At 43.8% G+C, this 16522-nt stretch overlaps 1 protein-coding gene across 5 annotated transcripts in view; it reads right to left on the bottom strand.

Moving 5' to 3' along the window:
• LOC117363070 (cytosolic purine 5'-nucleotidase-like) overlaps positions 1-16522 on the bottom strand; it is a 189691-nt gene that overhangs the window by 41475 nt on the left and 131694 nt on the right. For all 5 annotated transcript variants that reach the window (XM_033950316.1, XM_033950314.1, XM_033950317.1 and 2 more), the window contains 6 exons: positions 15036-15093; positions 14491-14584; positions 7394-7447; positions 3596-3679; positions 1226-1270; positions 197-307 (listed from right to left, as the gene is read on the bottom strand). In XM_033950316.1, coding sequence (XP_033806207.1) covers positions 197-307; positions 1226-1270; positions 3596-3679; positions 7394-7447; positions 14491-14584; positions 15036-15093 — 446 coding nt within the window. The remainder of the gene's footprint in view (positions 1-196; positions 308-1225; positions 1271-3595; positions 3680-7393; positions 7448-14490; positions 14585-15035; positions 15094-16522) is intronic.

Consider the following 16522-nt stretch of genomic DNA (forward strand, 5'->3'; position numbering starts at 1 on the left):
CATTAAAAATAACCAGAGATTAACATGACTGTATTTTTGGTTATTTTAGATTGGTTCCTGTAGCAGCAGTCAAGACTGTGATAGCACACACTTAGATTGCTGGATTTCCCCAGTTATTGTTTCTTAAAGTTGTGTAGGACTGACTGCTGTCCCCTCACACTCGCCTCAGCGCTGTATGCTACCAGAGGTCACCTACCGTGTCCACCTGCCGAAGAACGGTTCCCTCCGCAAAGAAGAGTGGCTTGCGCGTGTCCACAACAATCAGATCAAAATATGAACGCCAAGAACGGGGCATCTTTCCATCCTCCTGCATGAAGTTGAGGGGGGAGAGGGAGAGAATTAGGACAGAAATGTCATTCATCACTAACCTTCCACCAAGAAAATAAAGAATTCACAAGGTTTCATTCAAACTGCTACAAGTGTAAAAACATCAGGTCATTATGTGGCTACGGAATACTGAGTGAAAGGGACATGATACCTGCTTCATCTGTCTCATTCCAAAAATATGCAAAGCTTGATGATTTAAACAGCAAAAGTCTCATATTTTTATTTAGTATTTATATATCACTTATAGCCTCACGTGATTTACATTCAGGTACTTAAGAATTTTTCCTTCTCTGTCCTAGTGGCCTCACACGCTACCTAATGCACCTGGGGCAATGGGGGATTAAGTGACTTGCCCAGGGTCACAAGAAGCAGCATGGGATTTGAACCCACAACCTCAGGGTGCTGAGGCTGTAGCTTTAAGCACAACCCAGCACTATTGATACCCAACAATGGGGCCAATGCAGAAAGCTACCAGAAGCCTAACTGCAGGGTTACCGTGGGTTGTCTGCTTACGTTACTGGCCAAGCAGTGAAGAGATGGGTTGAGCACGGGTGTACTCGCATAGAAGATATGGCTGCACGTTACATTAAAATGTATGCTAATGAAGTCATTAAGTATTCCATAGCAATACACAGAAGGAAACCAACTTTGGTTCATAGTTTAAAGCGCGCGAGGACATAGGCGCGCCGACAAATGAGCGCGGACAACTGAGCGCAGGACTTCATCGCGCAGAAGAAAACCCGTATTTTAAAGGACTCCGACGGGGGGGTGTTGGTGGGGAACCCCCTCCACTTTACTTAATAGAGATCGCACTGGCGTTGTGGGGGGTTTTGTCCTCGCGCGCTTTTGACCCGTCACCATGTGGAAAAGGCTTTTAAGGTGCTGGTTTTGTGCTCACCTTTTCAGATTCACCTGCAGACTCTAATAAATATGCCATTATTGCCTGCAAAAAAGAAAAGCCAAATAGGAGAAAGTCATTTCCATAACAGCTGAAACTGTACATGGCTGAGCCGGTCCTGGGTTTACCTCACTGAATGCAGGGACTTGTGGGTCTTCTTTACCTTGAGAATGTAGACACTATATCTCCATGCAGACAATGTGGGAAAACCATAACTGGCTCAATCTGCTGATAAAAACTGCAACTAGCTAAGCTGGCTACCCTACTCAAGTTAAGGTTATCAGATTTTTGTCCTGAAAAAATGGAGGACACATGACTCTGCCCCCTCCCCATGCTTAGGGTTACCATATGTCCGGATTTCACAGGCCATGTTCTCCTTTTCGAGGACATGTCCAGGGGTTCGGACAGCTTTTCAAAACCTGGCACTTTGTCCGGGGTTTGAAAAGCTTCCTCAAAATCACGTTAGGCAGAAGGGCAGGCAGCGAGGGGCAGGGCTAGGATGGGATTGGGGGGTAAGACTGGGACATAATGGGGCGGGGATGGATGGAACTGAGCGAGCCTGGGGACAGGTCTATGGGGTCTGGATTTGACTAAAGTAAAATCTGGTAACTCTACCCATGCTCATCCCTCGCCCCCATCCCTGGCCCCGCCTCCAGTTTGGCAGGGGCCGGCTTACAAGGAATCCAGTGACTCTCCTCCCCCCTCCCCCCCTCCTCAGCACTGCAATTCTATTTTCTTCGGGTCACCAGCAGCTCAGCGACGTGAGCTTTCTGCCTGCCCTAGAAGCTGCCACTCTGCAGCAACTTCCTGTTCCCATGGAGGCAGGACCCGCAGAGATGTGGCCTCCGGGGCAGGCTGACGGCAGCAGGCTCACATCCATTCTCTTCTTCATGCATTGTTCTTCCAGCATACAGTTTTTCCTCCAATCCATTTCCACTTTTCTGTCACAAGCTTAGGTAAAGAGGCAGAGTACCCCCCAAAAATGACAATGGAGAGCCACCCTAGAGTTCTCCAAGGGCTGACATTAGCTCCTGGGTCTTTGCATTAAAGAACACTAGCCTAGGGCATTAGATACCTTTAGGCATGCCCTAAAAGGCACATAACATTGCCTTTATAAAAAAAAAAACGAGATGCAGCATGTGCCTTGGTGTCAGGTCAAAAGCGCGCCGGGAAAAAGGCGTGCCCAGACAATTGAGCGCAGCGCGGGGGTGCGCGCAGCACAAAATTACTGCTTTTAGGGCTTCGACAGGGGGCGTGGGGGGCAACCCCCCCACTTTACTTAATAGAGATCGCGCCGCATTGTGGGGACGTTGTGGGGGGTTTGGGGGGTTGTAACCCCCCACAATTTACTGAAAACTTCACTTTTTCCCTGTTTTTAGGGAAAAAGTTACGTTTACAGTAAAATGTGGATGGTTACAACCCCCCAAACCCCCCACAACGCCGGCGCGATCTCTATTAAGTAAACTGGGGGGGGGGGGCTCCCCAACAAAACCCCCCGTCGGATCCCCTAAAAACTGTAATTTTCTTCGGCGCGCGCCTCCGTCTTGTGCTCAGTTGTCGGCGCGCGCCTTTGTCTTTCGCGGGATTGTCTATGAACCTGTGCCTTTCTTGACTAGATGTCATGAACTTCCTTAGAGTCTAAACTCTCTGAATGTAACTCGCATTGAACTTGGGCTTGGAAAGGTGAACTCAGCAAATCTAAAATCCAAACCCAAAATGTACTCACAGAGAACGCAGGTACAAATCTCTGTGGATACTCTTTCCATTGACAATTCTGAAAGGAAATTGTGCAAACTGATTCAAAACTGATGCAAAGCCCATAGTTTATATAAGAACATAAGAATAGCCATACTGGGCAATACCAATGGTCCATCTAGCCCAGTATCCCGTCTTCACGGTGGCTAATCCAGGTCACTAGTACCTGGCAAAAACCCAAACAGTAGCAACATTCCATGCTACCGATCCAGAGCAAGCAGTGGCATCCCCCGTGTCTATCTCAACAGCAGACTATGGACTTTTCTTCCAAGAGCTTGTCCAAACCTTTTTTAAAACCAGTTACGTTATCCACTCTTACCACATCATCTGGTTATGCGTTCCAGAGCTTAACTATTCTCTTAGTGAAAAAATATTTCCTCCTATTAGTTTTACAATGCAGGCATTTTCAAAAAAAATTGAACCATCTCCAGAGCAAAGTTTCACAGGACACTATCCGACTCCACGAGCACAGGCTGATCCAGTTTTGGTTTTATTTCACTGCATATATCAACCAGCAATTCTGCTTTTTTTCTGGCACTCTATAGGGAAATCAGAACTACCAATCCCTGCATACAATAGAGTGAAACTGGGACACATATGACTGAAAATACTCACGTTTGTGTAGTTATAATCACTGTTGGTGGCAAGGAACAGCTTTCCCACCTCCTTCATCCGGCTCAACAGAAGGGGTATTCGGACCTAGAGACACAGGACACCCTAGTCAGTATTATTGGCTATTTTGTTGGGAGATTCCCACATTGAGGATAGCCAGAAAAAATGATTGTTTGGGTGTGTCCAAGAACCGTGTTGAGAAACACTATTTTAATAATAATAACAGTTTATATACCACAGGACCGAGAAGTTCTATGCGGTTTACAATGATTAAAAATGCTACAAATTGAGTAGAACTAACAAAGTTAGAGATTAGTGACTAACAGTTCTAGAGATCATTTGTTGTGGGAGATTGTGCAGTTCAGCTACCTGAGTACTTCAGGAACAGATATGTTTTTAGGTGTTTCCTAAATTCCCCATAGTTATTAGCATGCATAAGTAATTGTTCCAGATCTTTTTCCCATAATGCAGCTTGATAAGAGAAAAGATGTTGATGATGTTTTGTAAATTTACATCCTCTAACCTAGGGGTGTACAACCTTTTGGCTTCCCTGGGCCGCACTGACCGAAAAAATTTTTTCTGGGGCCGCACAAGCATGCAAACACTGCAGCAAGACAGAGGAGGGAGCTGGGCAAGACGGTATATTCCCGGTGGCAGCAGAGGAAAACATTGCATCACCCTAGACCAGGGCCGCACAAAATACTTCATGGAGCCACATGCGGCCTTCGGGCCACAAGTTGGACACCCTGCTCTAACCGGTGGTGAGTTTTAGAGAGGCCAGAATGGCCACAGAAACAGAAGTCACATTTCAATGTCTTCTTGGTTTTTGTTGTTGGCGTTGATTAGCTTTTCTCTTTCCTATCACATTTCTACTTTTCTTGAATTTTAATTATAAACCACCTTGCTATATTCATTATGGTGGGCAGTATAGCCAGTATAATAAACAGAGACAAAATCATAATAATTCAGAATATCCAGGTGATCCAATGCACTCTGGTACCTGTACTGTTAACTTCAAATCCCAGAATGCACTGTGTTCAAGTCATCTGCAGGAATAAAGGGCTATTATTGTGGCATACAGTTGGGTTCAGTAAGTTTTGGGTGGGTTTTGGACTTGGAGGGCTCACCATACAATACAAGCAAGTTATAGTGGAATCTGTACCTGGGACTTTTAATATGCTATAATGAGGAACCTCAGCTGTCTGCAGTAGCCTAACGAGGGTGAGAGGCACCCAGAGCGGTGGAACCCCTCCACGCCCTCATCTCTGCTCCCCCCCTCCGCTGCGTACACACACCCCCTTCCCTTTCCCTGCACCTGTAGTTGTTCACCACCACGAGCAACAAGAACTTCAATGTGCCCCTTGCAACCCCTTCGTCTCTCCCGCTGACATCACTTCCTATGTATAGCCAGTATAATAAACAGAGACAAAATCATAATAATTCGGAATATCCAGGTGATCCAATGCACTCTGGTACCTGTACTGTTAACTTCAAATCCCAGAATGCACTGTGTTCAAGTCATCTGCAGGAATAAAGGGCTATTATTGTGGCATACAGTTGGGTTCAGTAAGTTTTGGGTGGGTTTTGGACTTGGAGGGCTCACCATACAATACAAGCAAGTTATAGTGGAATCTGTACCTGGGACTTTTAATATGCTATAATGAGGAACCTCAGCTGTCTGCAGTAGCCTAACGAGGGTGAGAGGCACCCAGAGCGGTGGAACCCCTCCACGCCCTCATCTCTGCTCCCCCCCCTCCGCTGTGTACACACACCCCCTTCCCTTTCCCTGCACCTGTAGTTGTTCACCACCACGAGCAACAAGAACTTCAATGTGCCCCTTGCAACCCCTTCGTCTCTCCCGCTGACATCACTTCCTATGTGTGGCACCCGGAAGTGATGCCAGCGGGAAAGACAACATGGACACAAGGAGTACGTTGAAGTTGTTGCTCATGGCGGTGAACTAGAGGTACAGGAGAAAGGAAGGGAGGGGTGCGCAAGTGGCGAGGGGAGGAGTGGGAAGAGGCAGGGGAGGGGAGAGGAAGAGGGGTGCAGGCGCCCCCACCAATATGGTGCCCCCTGCCCCACCCTTAATACGCCACTGGCTGTTTGTGAACAGTTTGCTAAGAATGCTGGTTGCTTGGATATCCAAAAAGATTGTTTTTGTGCATTTTTCATGTGGACATCTTTATATTTGAGATCTGCCGAAAAAGATGGATATACTAAGGGCCCAAACGTCTAGACAGCACATTTTCAAACAAAAAAGTTAGACATCTTGTAGTTTTGAAAATGAACATTTTCTCTACTGGATTTCTGGACTTCTTTCCAAAAACATCCAAACTCAGACTTAGACATCCTATTGAAAACACCCCTCTAAAGCGTTAGTACAGGGGTGTCAAAGTCTCTCCTCGAGGGCCGCAATCCAGTTGGGTTTTCAGGATTTCCCCAATGAATATGCATGAGATCTATTAGCATACAATGAAAGCAGTGCATGCAAATAGATCTCATATATATTCATTGGGGCAATCCTGAAAACCCGACTGGATTGTGGCCCTCGAGGAGAGACTTTGACACCCCTGCGTTAGTAGAAGGGTTCCTTAACTTGTTGTTGAGATTCAAAGTCAGGCCGATACTGAACCCACGGTACGCAGCAAGTACAGAGGCTCCGACCATCCTGGGTAGTACAACCTGGATATTCAATTCCAGGCCTAAACTGGGCATTGAATTTCTGGCAGTCGCTGGAAGATATCTAATTGCTGGTTGATATTTAGACTGCTGCCCAGGTAAGTTAGAACTTCCTTTCCTCTATCCTAACGTTATCTAGGCATTTACCTCATTTAGCGGACTAAAAATCGCCACTAACCGGATAAGTCCTGGCTCTGCTTTGGATCATCCCAGCGTTAATCAGATAGCGCTATGGCAGTCAGAACACATATTCAGTGGCACTATGTTTATTAAAATTTATAGACCGCTTTTCACGGCAGGATTTAACCATTAAAATCCTTCCTACCTGGTTAAATTATTTTGACTAACTACCCCAGTATTTGTAGCAGATACACCTTAGTGGATCTGTAAGATTAAGTTGTTAGTAGAAGTTCTGAAAAAAATGGAGCCAGTAGGCAAATCCATAAAGATCCACTTTATATAGGGCTGCATTTTGCTTAAAAATTTAATTGCGATTAATCACACAATAAAGGTATGTTATTTATCTATGCTGGGTTTTACTAAACGGCGCTAGAGGTTTTTAGCGTAAGCCGGCAAGATAAATGCTCCGATGCTCTAGTACTATTTGGTAAAAGGAGCCCCTATTTTCTCTCTCCACTGCAGCTCCCTGTGACTCTGGGCAAGTCTTATAGTTTTCACAACCTACATCAGGAAAGCAAGTCTAATTTTAACCTTCCAATTAAATCTGTTCAGATATGTCCACTCCATTATAGAGAAATATAGAAACATAGAGTATGACGGCAGAAAAGGGCTGTCGGCCCAACAAGTCTGCCCACTCGAATAACCCACCCCCCTAAGCACTTCCTCGAAGTGAACCCACATGTTTATCCCATTTATTCTTAAAATCGAGCACGTTGTTGGCCTAACTACCTGAAGTGGAAGATCATTCCAACGATCAACCACCCTTTCAGTGAAGAAATACTTCCTAATGTCATCATGAAATCTCCCACCCCTGATTTTTAGCGGATGCCCTCTTGTCGCTCCTCAGGATCCAGGCTCTAATTAAACTCTCACTCACCTCCCAGAAGCCAGTGAAAAGCTTTTATGTCTAAGTGTAAGTCTTTAATAGGACTCACTTACATCTTTCACAACGTACTTCTCCAGGTTTTTCAGAGTTGTTTCTTTCAAGTAGCCCTGTGGGAGAAGAAGTGTAAAGAGGCCACATTAAGTCTCTGCTTGCCTCAATGACCCCTTTCGCCATGCACAACCATAAGACTCATTCCCTATCTCATTCTCTGATAAACTTGCCCAACAGATCTAGCGAGAATCCAAAAGTTCCAATAAACTGGAACTAGGCTGAAATCTGTCTGGTGAAAGAGCAGCCTCAAATTCATCACACATCTGTACTCTTGTTCAAAAAGCAGGTACAGTCCAGGCAGCAACAGTGTGAGCTTCACACACACATGCCCCACATCCCTTTTCTGATGGCTGAGGTACATTTCTGACTGAAGATGGAAGTTCATTTTAATTTCTCTTATTTCTTAATAGCATCCACTCCCTGTAAGAATCAAACACTTCTAATGGGCCACCCTAGTGGTTCCATGGCAATGTTTGCACAGCCATGCAGATGGGCCTGGTTCCAAGTCCTAGCTAGGAATACTGCAAAAGTAATGCTCACAGCCCGTGAAAGGAGGGAGGAGGCATATTCATTCACAACAGCAACATCTAGTGCCTGGTTGGAGACCAAGATTGTAGTTTTTATACATGAACCCCCCAACTGAGAACTGTCTCTAGGACAGGGGTGTCAGTCCCTCCTTGAGGGCCACAATCCAGTCGGGTTTTCAGGATTTCCCCAATGAATATGCATGAGATCTATTAGCATACAATGAAAGCAGTGCATGCAAATAGATCTCATGCATATTCATTGTGGAAATCCTGAAAACCCGACTGGATTGCGGCCCTCGAGGAGGGACTTTGACACCTCTGCTCTAGGATCTGTAAGATATAAATAAAGGGAAAATCCTCCAGGAATTGTGAATGAAGAAGGTTCATGGTGCCACATCTCAACTGTAACTCTGACAGAAATTCAAAAAGAGAAAAGTCAAACTAACCCTAATCACTTCTTACAGCTGGACTTTCCAGACTCCTGGTGACTCCAAAGTCTGTTGGACTTTCAGAATCTCCACACTGAATATGCATTAGATTAATTAGAATACAGGTACAAGATCCTTTATCCAAAATTCCAAAAACCGAAATGCTCAGAAAACTGAAATTTGACCTGAACTGGAAGTAGTCAATTTCCCCGACGTAACACATGCTGAAACCAGTTAAGGTACATGTATTTCTCCTGATCTCTGCACAATTTAGGTCAGAAGGCTAGTGGCAAACAAAGCTGCAGATTCCACTCAGGGTGGCAATGAAAAGCAGAAAAGGTTGGAGGGCTGGAAAATGGTAAAAAGAGATGCTGTGAGAAACAGAAAAAAAAGTGTTTATCTCTGTCAATAGTAAAGTTGAGGTATTGAAGAAGCTTGATCATGGTGTGTCTGTACAACAGCTGACTGAAGAATATGGTGTGGGATCAGATATGCTGTTGAAGTTTTACAGTGAGATTGATGACCAATTGATTGAAAAATACAAAAAAATTGCATAGGGCAAAAAATTAAGATTTAGATGGTAATGAAGCATGCCCCAAAAAATACTATCAAGAACTGAACATTGATAGTGAGTGTGAATATTCAGAAGATTGGCTGCAGAAATTTAAGAAGCACCATGGAAAGACATAAAAACTGCCTTATTTGATAGATTTATCACCTAAACAGTAACTACACCAAACACTAAATCCAATTCTATTACTTCTAATATGTCCACTCTTGCGTATAAGGTTGTAATTTTAATAAACTGTACATTGTAATTCGCTGTATTTTAAGATTCTGCATATTGTAACTCGCTGATTGTCCAGTTCTCTTCAATGTGAAACGCCTAGAAGTCACACGATTATGGCAGTATAGAAGAATAAAGTTATTAATATTATTATTATTAAAATCTGTGGTTTAAAATCTTCTGCTAATTAGAAGGCAGCTGAAAGTTACATTGATGAATTTGCTAAGGGGATATCTGATGGAAACCTTGGTCCTGAACAAATTTACAATGCTGATGAAACAGCTCTCTACTGATGCTATGTTCCTAGAAAACCACTGACAAGAGCTGATGAACGAGTACCATCTGGTTATAAGGACACAAAGGACAGGGTAACTGTTCTTGCATGTACCAATGCAGCAGACACACACAAATTAAAGTTGGCAGTAACTGGAAAAGTTCAACATCCCTGATGTTTTAAGAGTGTACATCATCTACCTGTGGACTAGTATGCTAACAAGAAAGCATGGGTAACCAGAGAAACATTTAGTTATTGGTTCCATAATCATTTTGTGCCAGCAGCAAGAGCTCATTGTAGAGAAGCTTAACTAGAAGAGAACTGTGAATTTTTACTGGTTCTAGACAACTGCTCTGCACATCCACCTCAAGAACTTCTTGTGAAATCAGTTAGCTTACCAGGGTTTAAAAAAGGTTTGGATCATTTCCTAAAAGAGAAGTCCATAGGCCATTATTGAGATGGCTTCAGGAAGGATGAGCAGCATAAAATCTGTTTTACTACTTGGGATCTAGCTAGATATTTGGGACCTGGGTTGGCCACTGTTGGAAACAGGATACTGAGGTTGATGTACCTTCAATCTGTTGCAGTATGGCAATTCTTATGTTCTTATATTCTTACCTCCCTACCCAATGTGACATCCCTACTACAGCCTTGTGACCAAGGAATTTTTCATTCCATGAAGACCAAATATAAAGACTGATTTCTGAATTGCATGCTTAATGCAATTAACAGAGGCATAAGAATTCAAGACTTTCTCAAGGAGTTCAGTCTTAAGAATGGAAAGATGTAACTAAATGCTTGATGTAAACTTTGGTTATCAACCAAATGAAACCTGAACCTGTAGAGGAAGACTTTGAAGGTTTCCAAGTCAGTGATGAAACACTGATGATATCAAACTTCATTGTTTATGCCAGAAGTCTATCATCTGAAAATGTTAATATGTTAGAGGAAGCTGATATTAATGAAGTGCTGAATATTGACAAAGATGCTCCAGTTGTGCATTCCTTCAGTGATGTCGAAATTGCTGATATGGAGAGGTGAGGAGAAGGAGCCGAGGCGCCAGCAAGGAGGAGAAGCGCTGGCGCTGGCTGACTGACTACACGACTTGCCTCTCACTGCGAGAGGCACGTCCTGTAAACAGTCAGCCAGCGCCGGCATCTCAGGGCACACCTGGAATATGCTGGGGCACACTGGTGTGCTGCGGCATAAGTTTGCAATACACTGCCTTAAATGAAGCTTTAACTTGCATCATCTTTAGTCATACATAGTCTTAGCCAAAAACTTCTAACATGCATCATCTTCTGTCTGTATTTGGCTCTCTGACAATGGTGCAGGAACAGTGATAATCTGTTTAAAGCATACAATCCACAAGAATGGACACAGCAGAGACGACCAACAAGCTGGAATCTCTATGGGTTAAAATACCGGGAAGGAAAGGGCCTGAAATAAAGATGGGCCTATATTATCACCCACCCGGGCAAACCGGAGATATTGATGAGGAAATGGAAGCCGAGATGAAGCGAGAATGCAAAAGTAGCAACACGGTTATTATGGGAGACTTCAACTACCCCGGGATAGACTGGAGGCTTGGAAGCTCAAAATGTGCTAGGGAGACAAAATTCCTGGAAGCCACACAAGATTGCTTCATGGAGCAGCTTGTTAGAGAACCGACGAGAGGAAATGCCACTCTGGATCTAATCCTAAATGGGTTAAGAGGACCTGCAAAGGACGTTGAAGTAGTGGGGACGTTGGGAAACAGCGATCATAATATGATCAAGTTCAAGGTTGAGGTAGGAGTATCAAAAGGCAAGAGATCCATAGCGACAACCTTTAACTTCAAGAAAGGAAACTACGAAGCAATGAGGGAATTGATAAGGAAGAAATTTAGGAACACTTCCAAAACATGGCTAACGGTAAATCATGCCTGGTCCTTCTTCAGGGACATGGTGAACGAGGTGCAAAATCTGTATATCCCCAGATTCAGGAAGGGGTGCAAAAAGAATCGAACAAAAGACCCGGTGTGGATAACCAAAATAGTGAAGGAAGCGATAGGCAATAAGAAAAATTCATTCAAGAAATGGAAAAAGGACAAATCCGAGGGGAACTGGAAAGAGCACAAGAAGTATCAAAAAGAATGTCACCGTGAGGTTCGGAAAGCTAAAAGAGAGTATGAAGAAAGGCTAGCCAGGGAAGCAAGAAATTTCAAACCGTTCTTCAGATATGTTAAAGGGAAGCAACCAGCTAGAGAGGAAGTGGGACCGCTAGACGACGGAGACAGGAAGGGAGTGGTGAAGGAGGAGAAGGTAGTGGCAGAAAGGCTTAACATGTTCTTCTCATCTGTATTTACTAACGAAAACACGTCCAACATGCCGGAACCTGAGCAATTCTTCAACAGAAGTCAAGCAGAAAAATTAACATTCATAGAAGTGAGCATTGAGGACGTTCGCAGGCAGATAGGAAAACTAAAAACTGATAAATCCCCGGGTCCGGATGGCATACATCCAAGGGTTCTGAAGGAATTAAAGGAGGAGATAGCGGAACTACTGCAGCAAATTTGCAACTTATCCCTGAAAACAGGCGAGATACCGGAGGATTGGAAGATAGCCAACGTTACGCCCATCTTTAAAAAGGGATCAAGAGGTGATCCGGGAAACTACAGGCCAGTGAGCCTGACTTCAGTTCCTGGGAAAATGGCAGAAGCACTGATAAAAGAAAGCATTGATCAACATTTTGAAAAGCACGAACTTCTGATAGCAAGCCAGCATGGTTTCTGCAAGGGACGATCGTGCCAAACAAACTTATTGCACTTCTTCGAAGGGATTAACAAACAGATGGACAAAGGAGACCCCATTGACATCATATATCTAGATTTCCAAAAAGCCTTTGACAAGGTGCCCCATGAACGTCTACTCCGGAAACTGAAGAACCATGGGGTGGAAGGAGACGTACATAGATGGATCAGAAACTGGTTGGAGGGTAGAAAACAAATTGTAGGAGTGAAGGGCCACTACTCCGACTGGAGGAGGGTCACGAGTGGTGTCCCGCAGGGCTTGGTGCTCGGGCCGCTACTATTTAATATCTTCATAAATGATCTAGAAACAAGGACGAAGTGCGAGATAATAAAATTTGCGGATGACACTAAACTATTTAATGGAGCTCGGACTACAGAGGAATGTGACGAATTGCAAAGGGACTTGAACAAACTAGAAGATTGGGTGACGAGATGGCAGATGAAGTTCAACGTTGAGAAATGTAAGGTATTACATGTGGGGAGCAGTAACTCAAGGTACAACTATACAATGGGAGGGATATTATTGAATAAGAGTACCCAGGAAAGGGACTTGGGGGTATTGGTGGACATGACAATGAAGCCGACGGCACAGTGTGCAGCGGCCGCTAAGAGAGCAAATAGAATGCTTGATATAATCAAAAAGGGTATTACAGCCAGAATGAAAGAGGTTATCCTGCCGTTGTATCGGGCAATGGTGCGCCCGCATTTGGAGTACTGCGTCCAATATTGGTCGCCGTACCTTAAGAAGGATATGGCGTTAGTCGAGAGGGTTCAGAGGAGAGCGACGCGTCTGTTAAAAGGTATGGAAAACCTGTCATATGCTGAGAGATTGGAGAAGCTGGGTCTCTTTTCCCTGGAGAAGAGGAGACTAAGAGGGGATATGATAGAGACTTATAAGATCATGAAGGGCATAGAGAGAGTAGAGAGGGACAGATTCTTCAAACTTTCGAATAATAAAAGAGCAAGAGGGCACTCGGAAAAGTTGATAGGAGACAGATTCAAAACAAATACTAGGAAGTTCTTTTTTACCCAACGTGTGGTGGACACCTGGAATGCACTTCCAGAGGACATGATTGGGCAGAGTACGGTACTGGGGTTCAAGAAAGGATTAGACAAATTCCTACTGGAAAAGAGGATAGAGGGGTATAGATAGAAGATTACTGCACAGGTCCTGGACCTGCTGGGCCACCGCGTGAGCGGACTGCTGGGCACGATGGACCTCGGGTCTGACACAGCAGAGGCATTTCTTATGTTCTTATGTTCTGTTTCAGTAGTCTTTCTTTGATAGAGTACACTGCCATTATCTCGTGTTCACTGATAAATGCACGTTGTTCCATGCCAGCAATTAACTGGTCACACATTTTCACCATATCATCCATAGCAGTGGTCTCAAACTCACAGCCCGGGGGCCACATGTGGCCTGCCAGGTACAATTTTGTGGCCCGCGGTCTGTACTAGTGCTGTCTTTTGATTCAAACCCCCACATCATTATTGTCATCCTCTGAACTGCTTCAAATCTTTTTATGTCCTTAGCCAGCTACGGCCTCCAAAACTGAACACAATACTTCAAGTAGGGCCTCACCAATGGCCTGTTCAGGGGCCTTAACACCTCCTGCTGGTTCTGGTTCTCTCTTTAAAGTCCAGCATCATTCTGGCTATGACCACTACCTTGTCAAATTGTTTTGCCACCTTTACATCTTCAGACATTATCACCCTAGGTCCTTCTTGCACATCAGCCTCTCAACCCCTTGCACCTATAGCTCCTTTGGATTTCAACATTTCAAGTGCATTATCCACTATATTTCTTTTTTTCATAATGCAAAGCATCAATATCTAATATTATTAAACATCTTCAGAAATAATTTCTACTGCCCTCAGCTAAGTAATATTACAGCAGAAACTATTTCTATAGAAAGAGACAGATTGAAATTTGGAAAGAAAAAAAAATAGAAAATCATTTAAAAAAAAAACATTTGAAAACATCTTGATGTTGTTCTTTTAAGTAAACAATTCTTTCAATGGACAGTTCCTAGAAATTAACTTCTCTGAATTACTGCGTCACTCACTGAACACCCACCCTCCCTCCTCTAGAAATGGGGACAGTCTAGCAGAGAAAAATAAAGATGGAAACATCCTTGCGACTATAAATGTGTAGCAGAGAGCAGCCCTTATCACGGCTGGATCGATATCTGCGTCTTGCAAGGGTTGTATCTTACGTTCTCCAGCCAGCAGCAGAAGACAGATAATAAGGGATTCAGAGGAGATGAGAGGCCCCCTGGGCATGCCCCTTACCGAGTTGTGCACGTACTCCATAGCATCACACACGTCCTGCAGGATGCTGTAGAAAGACATGAAGAGGTTCCCATAGCGATAGCCCTTGTCACAGCTGCCAAAGAAAACAAGGGTAACACACTATAACACAGTATGTCATGCTGTACACAGTGGTATGATATTTGGCAACCTGGCCTACCTTCAAGCTCCACATAAGCAAAATAAGGTTGGCCCTGTAAAATGTGGTCAATAGTGTTTCTGCGAATCACTGCTCCTTCCTGGGAGTACAATAGCTTTCTGAATATCCTTTCCTTCTCTTCCCAGTATACCATCACTCATCCCAGGCATCCCTCACTCTTCCCCCTAGAATCTTGTCCAGTTTCAATGTGAAATTGTTTAATGTTGCAGCCATTGAGAGAGGTTTCTGCAATTTCACTGCACTCCTGTCTAAGAATTCTCCTTCTTAAAAAAAACACTCATATAAATTCTTGAGCCACTTTTCTGTGGAAAAAAGCTATTGTTTGCTGTCCTCTCAGCCTAACTTGAAGAACATCCAAAGGTCTTACCTGATGTATCTAGAGCAGTTCGAGAAGAAATCCACCAAGCAGGCATAAAGATATGTCTCTGAAGGAACAAAAAGAAAGGATTAGATTAATGGCAAGAGTGGCACTTGGATTGTGATGAAAGGGGGAGGGGGAAACAAAGGCCAAAACCCTCTGGGCTTCCAGTGCTCGTGTGCTGAATTTGGTGTGACCAATGTTTTCTAGCTAGTGACAGCTAACCTTTTGTCACTGAGACAAGCAACAGACCTCCTATGTATCTCAGAGAAATTCTCCAGAAAGTACGAGGACATTAACATATTGCACACTGGTAAATTGTACAGTAAAAGGATCCCAGGGGCAAGAACTAACAGAACGACGGTTATTCTGTGCCATTAAATCAACAGCTAAGAAAGCTTTGACTATAAAAGCCTGTATCAGAGAACAATTTTCATATGTTTTTATTTTATTTACTGGGATTTATTAACCCCCTTTATGAAGAGATTTACCAAAGGCAGGGTTAGAGCAGGTACAGCTGGACATAAAACTTACAGTTTTGTTAACAGCACAAGAATAATAAAATGACTACATATAATCACAAATACAATCAATCAAGGTAAACTTGGAATAGGCAAATCAAAACCTATTACAAAGAACTAACTCCAAAGGTGTCAGAAATATAAACATTTAATCGTACTGTAAAACTATGTAACAGAAATATCATTTGTGTTTTGCTGATATTTCTCAGACCATGATAGGCAGCAGAGAAAAATATTCATATAACATTGATATGATTCTCATAATGGCAGCACAATACAAATGAAACACCTTAATAGGCCGCTCATAGAACATTCAAATAAGATATAATGCTAATAGTTTATCGTTATTGTTTTATTAAAACTTGATTTAGTTGCCTCGAACACTTATGATTCATAGGTTACTAGGCGAGTTACAAAAGGTAAAAATTGTGCAATATTTAAAATCCAAACAATTAGATTTGGGGCTGAGTTGACGTACTGGCAACACTAGGGAGGGAAGGGAGGAACTACATATGCTTAAAGGTAAGAATGAAAGGGAGGGGTTTGGTACAGGAAGAATTAAGGGCTAGATTCACTAGCCTTCCGATCCATGTCCGATCCGTGGCGATTGGAGGCAGGCCGACTGATTCACCAACCATCTTCATGCAAATGAGGACAATCTGAGGCACGCCCCCATCCGACGACACGGATCGCTGGGTAGCAATCCTTTGCCTGTAGATGGTCTGCGCATGTGTTTGCTGTCTGTTTGGTTTTCTTTTTACTGGCCCCGACTCTCCAGCTCTCTGCTGCCCTTCCCTGCAGTGCAAGCCCTTGGTTTTAACACTGCAGGGAAGGGCGGCAGAGAGCAGGAGAGTCGGAGTAGGCAGAGAGCAGGTCATGGCAGAGCAGGAGAGCCGGGGAGGCAGAGAGCAGGAGAGCCGAGGAGGCAGAAAGAGAGAGGGAAGTCAGGGAGGCAGAGAGCAGGAGAGCCGGGGA

This window comes from Geotrypetes seraphini, chromosome 6 (assembly GCF_902459505.1).
Source record: "Geotrypetes seraphini chromosome 6, aGeoSer1.1, whole genome shotgun sequence".
NCBI lineage: Eukaryota > Metazoa > Chordata > Amphibia > Gymnophiona > Dermophiidae > Geotrypetes > Geotrypetes seraphini.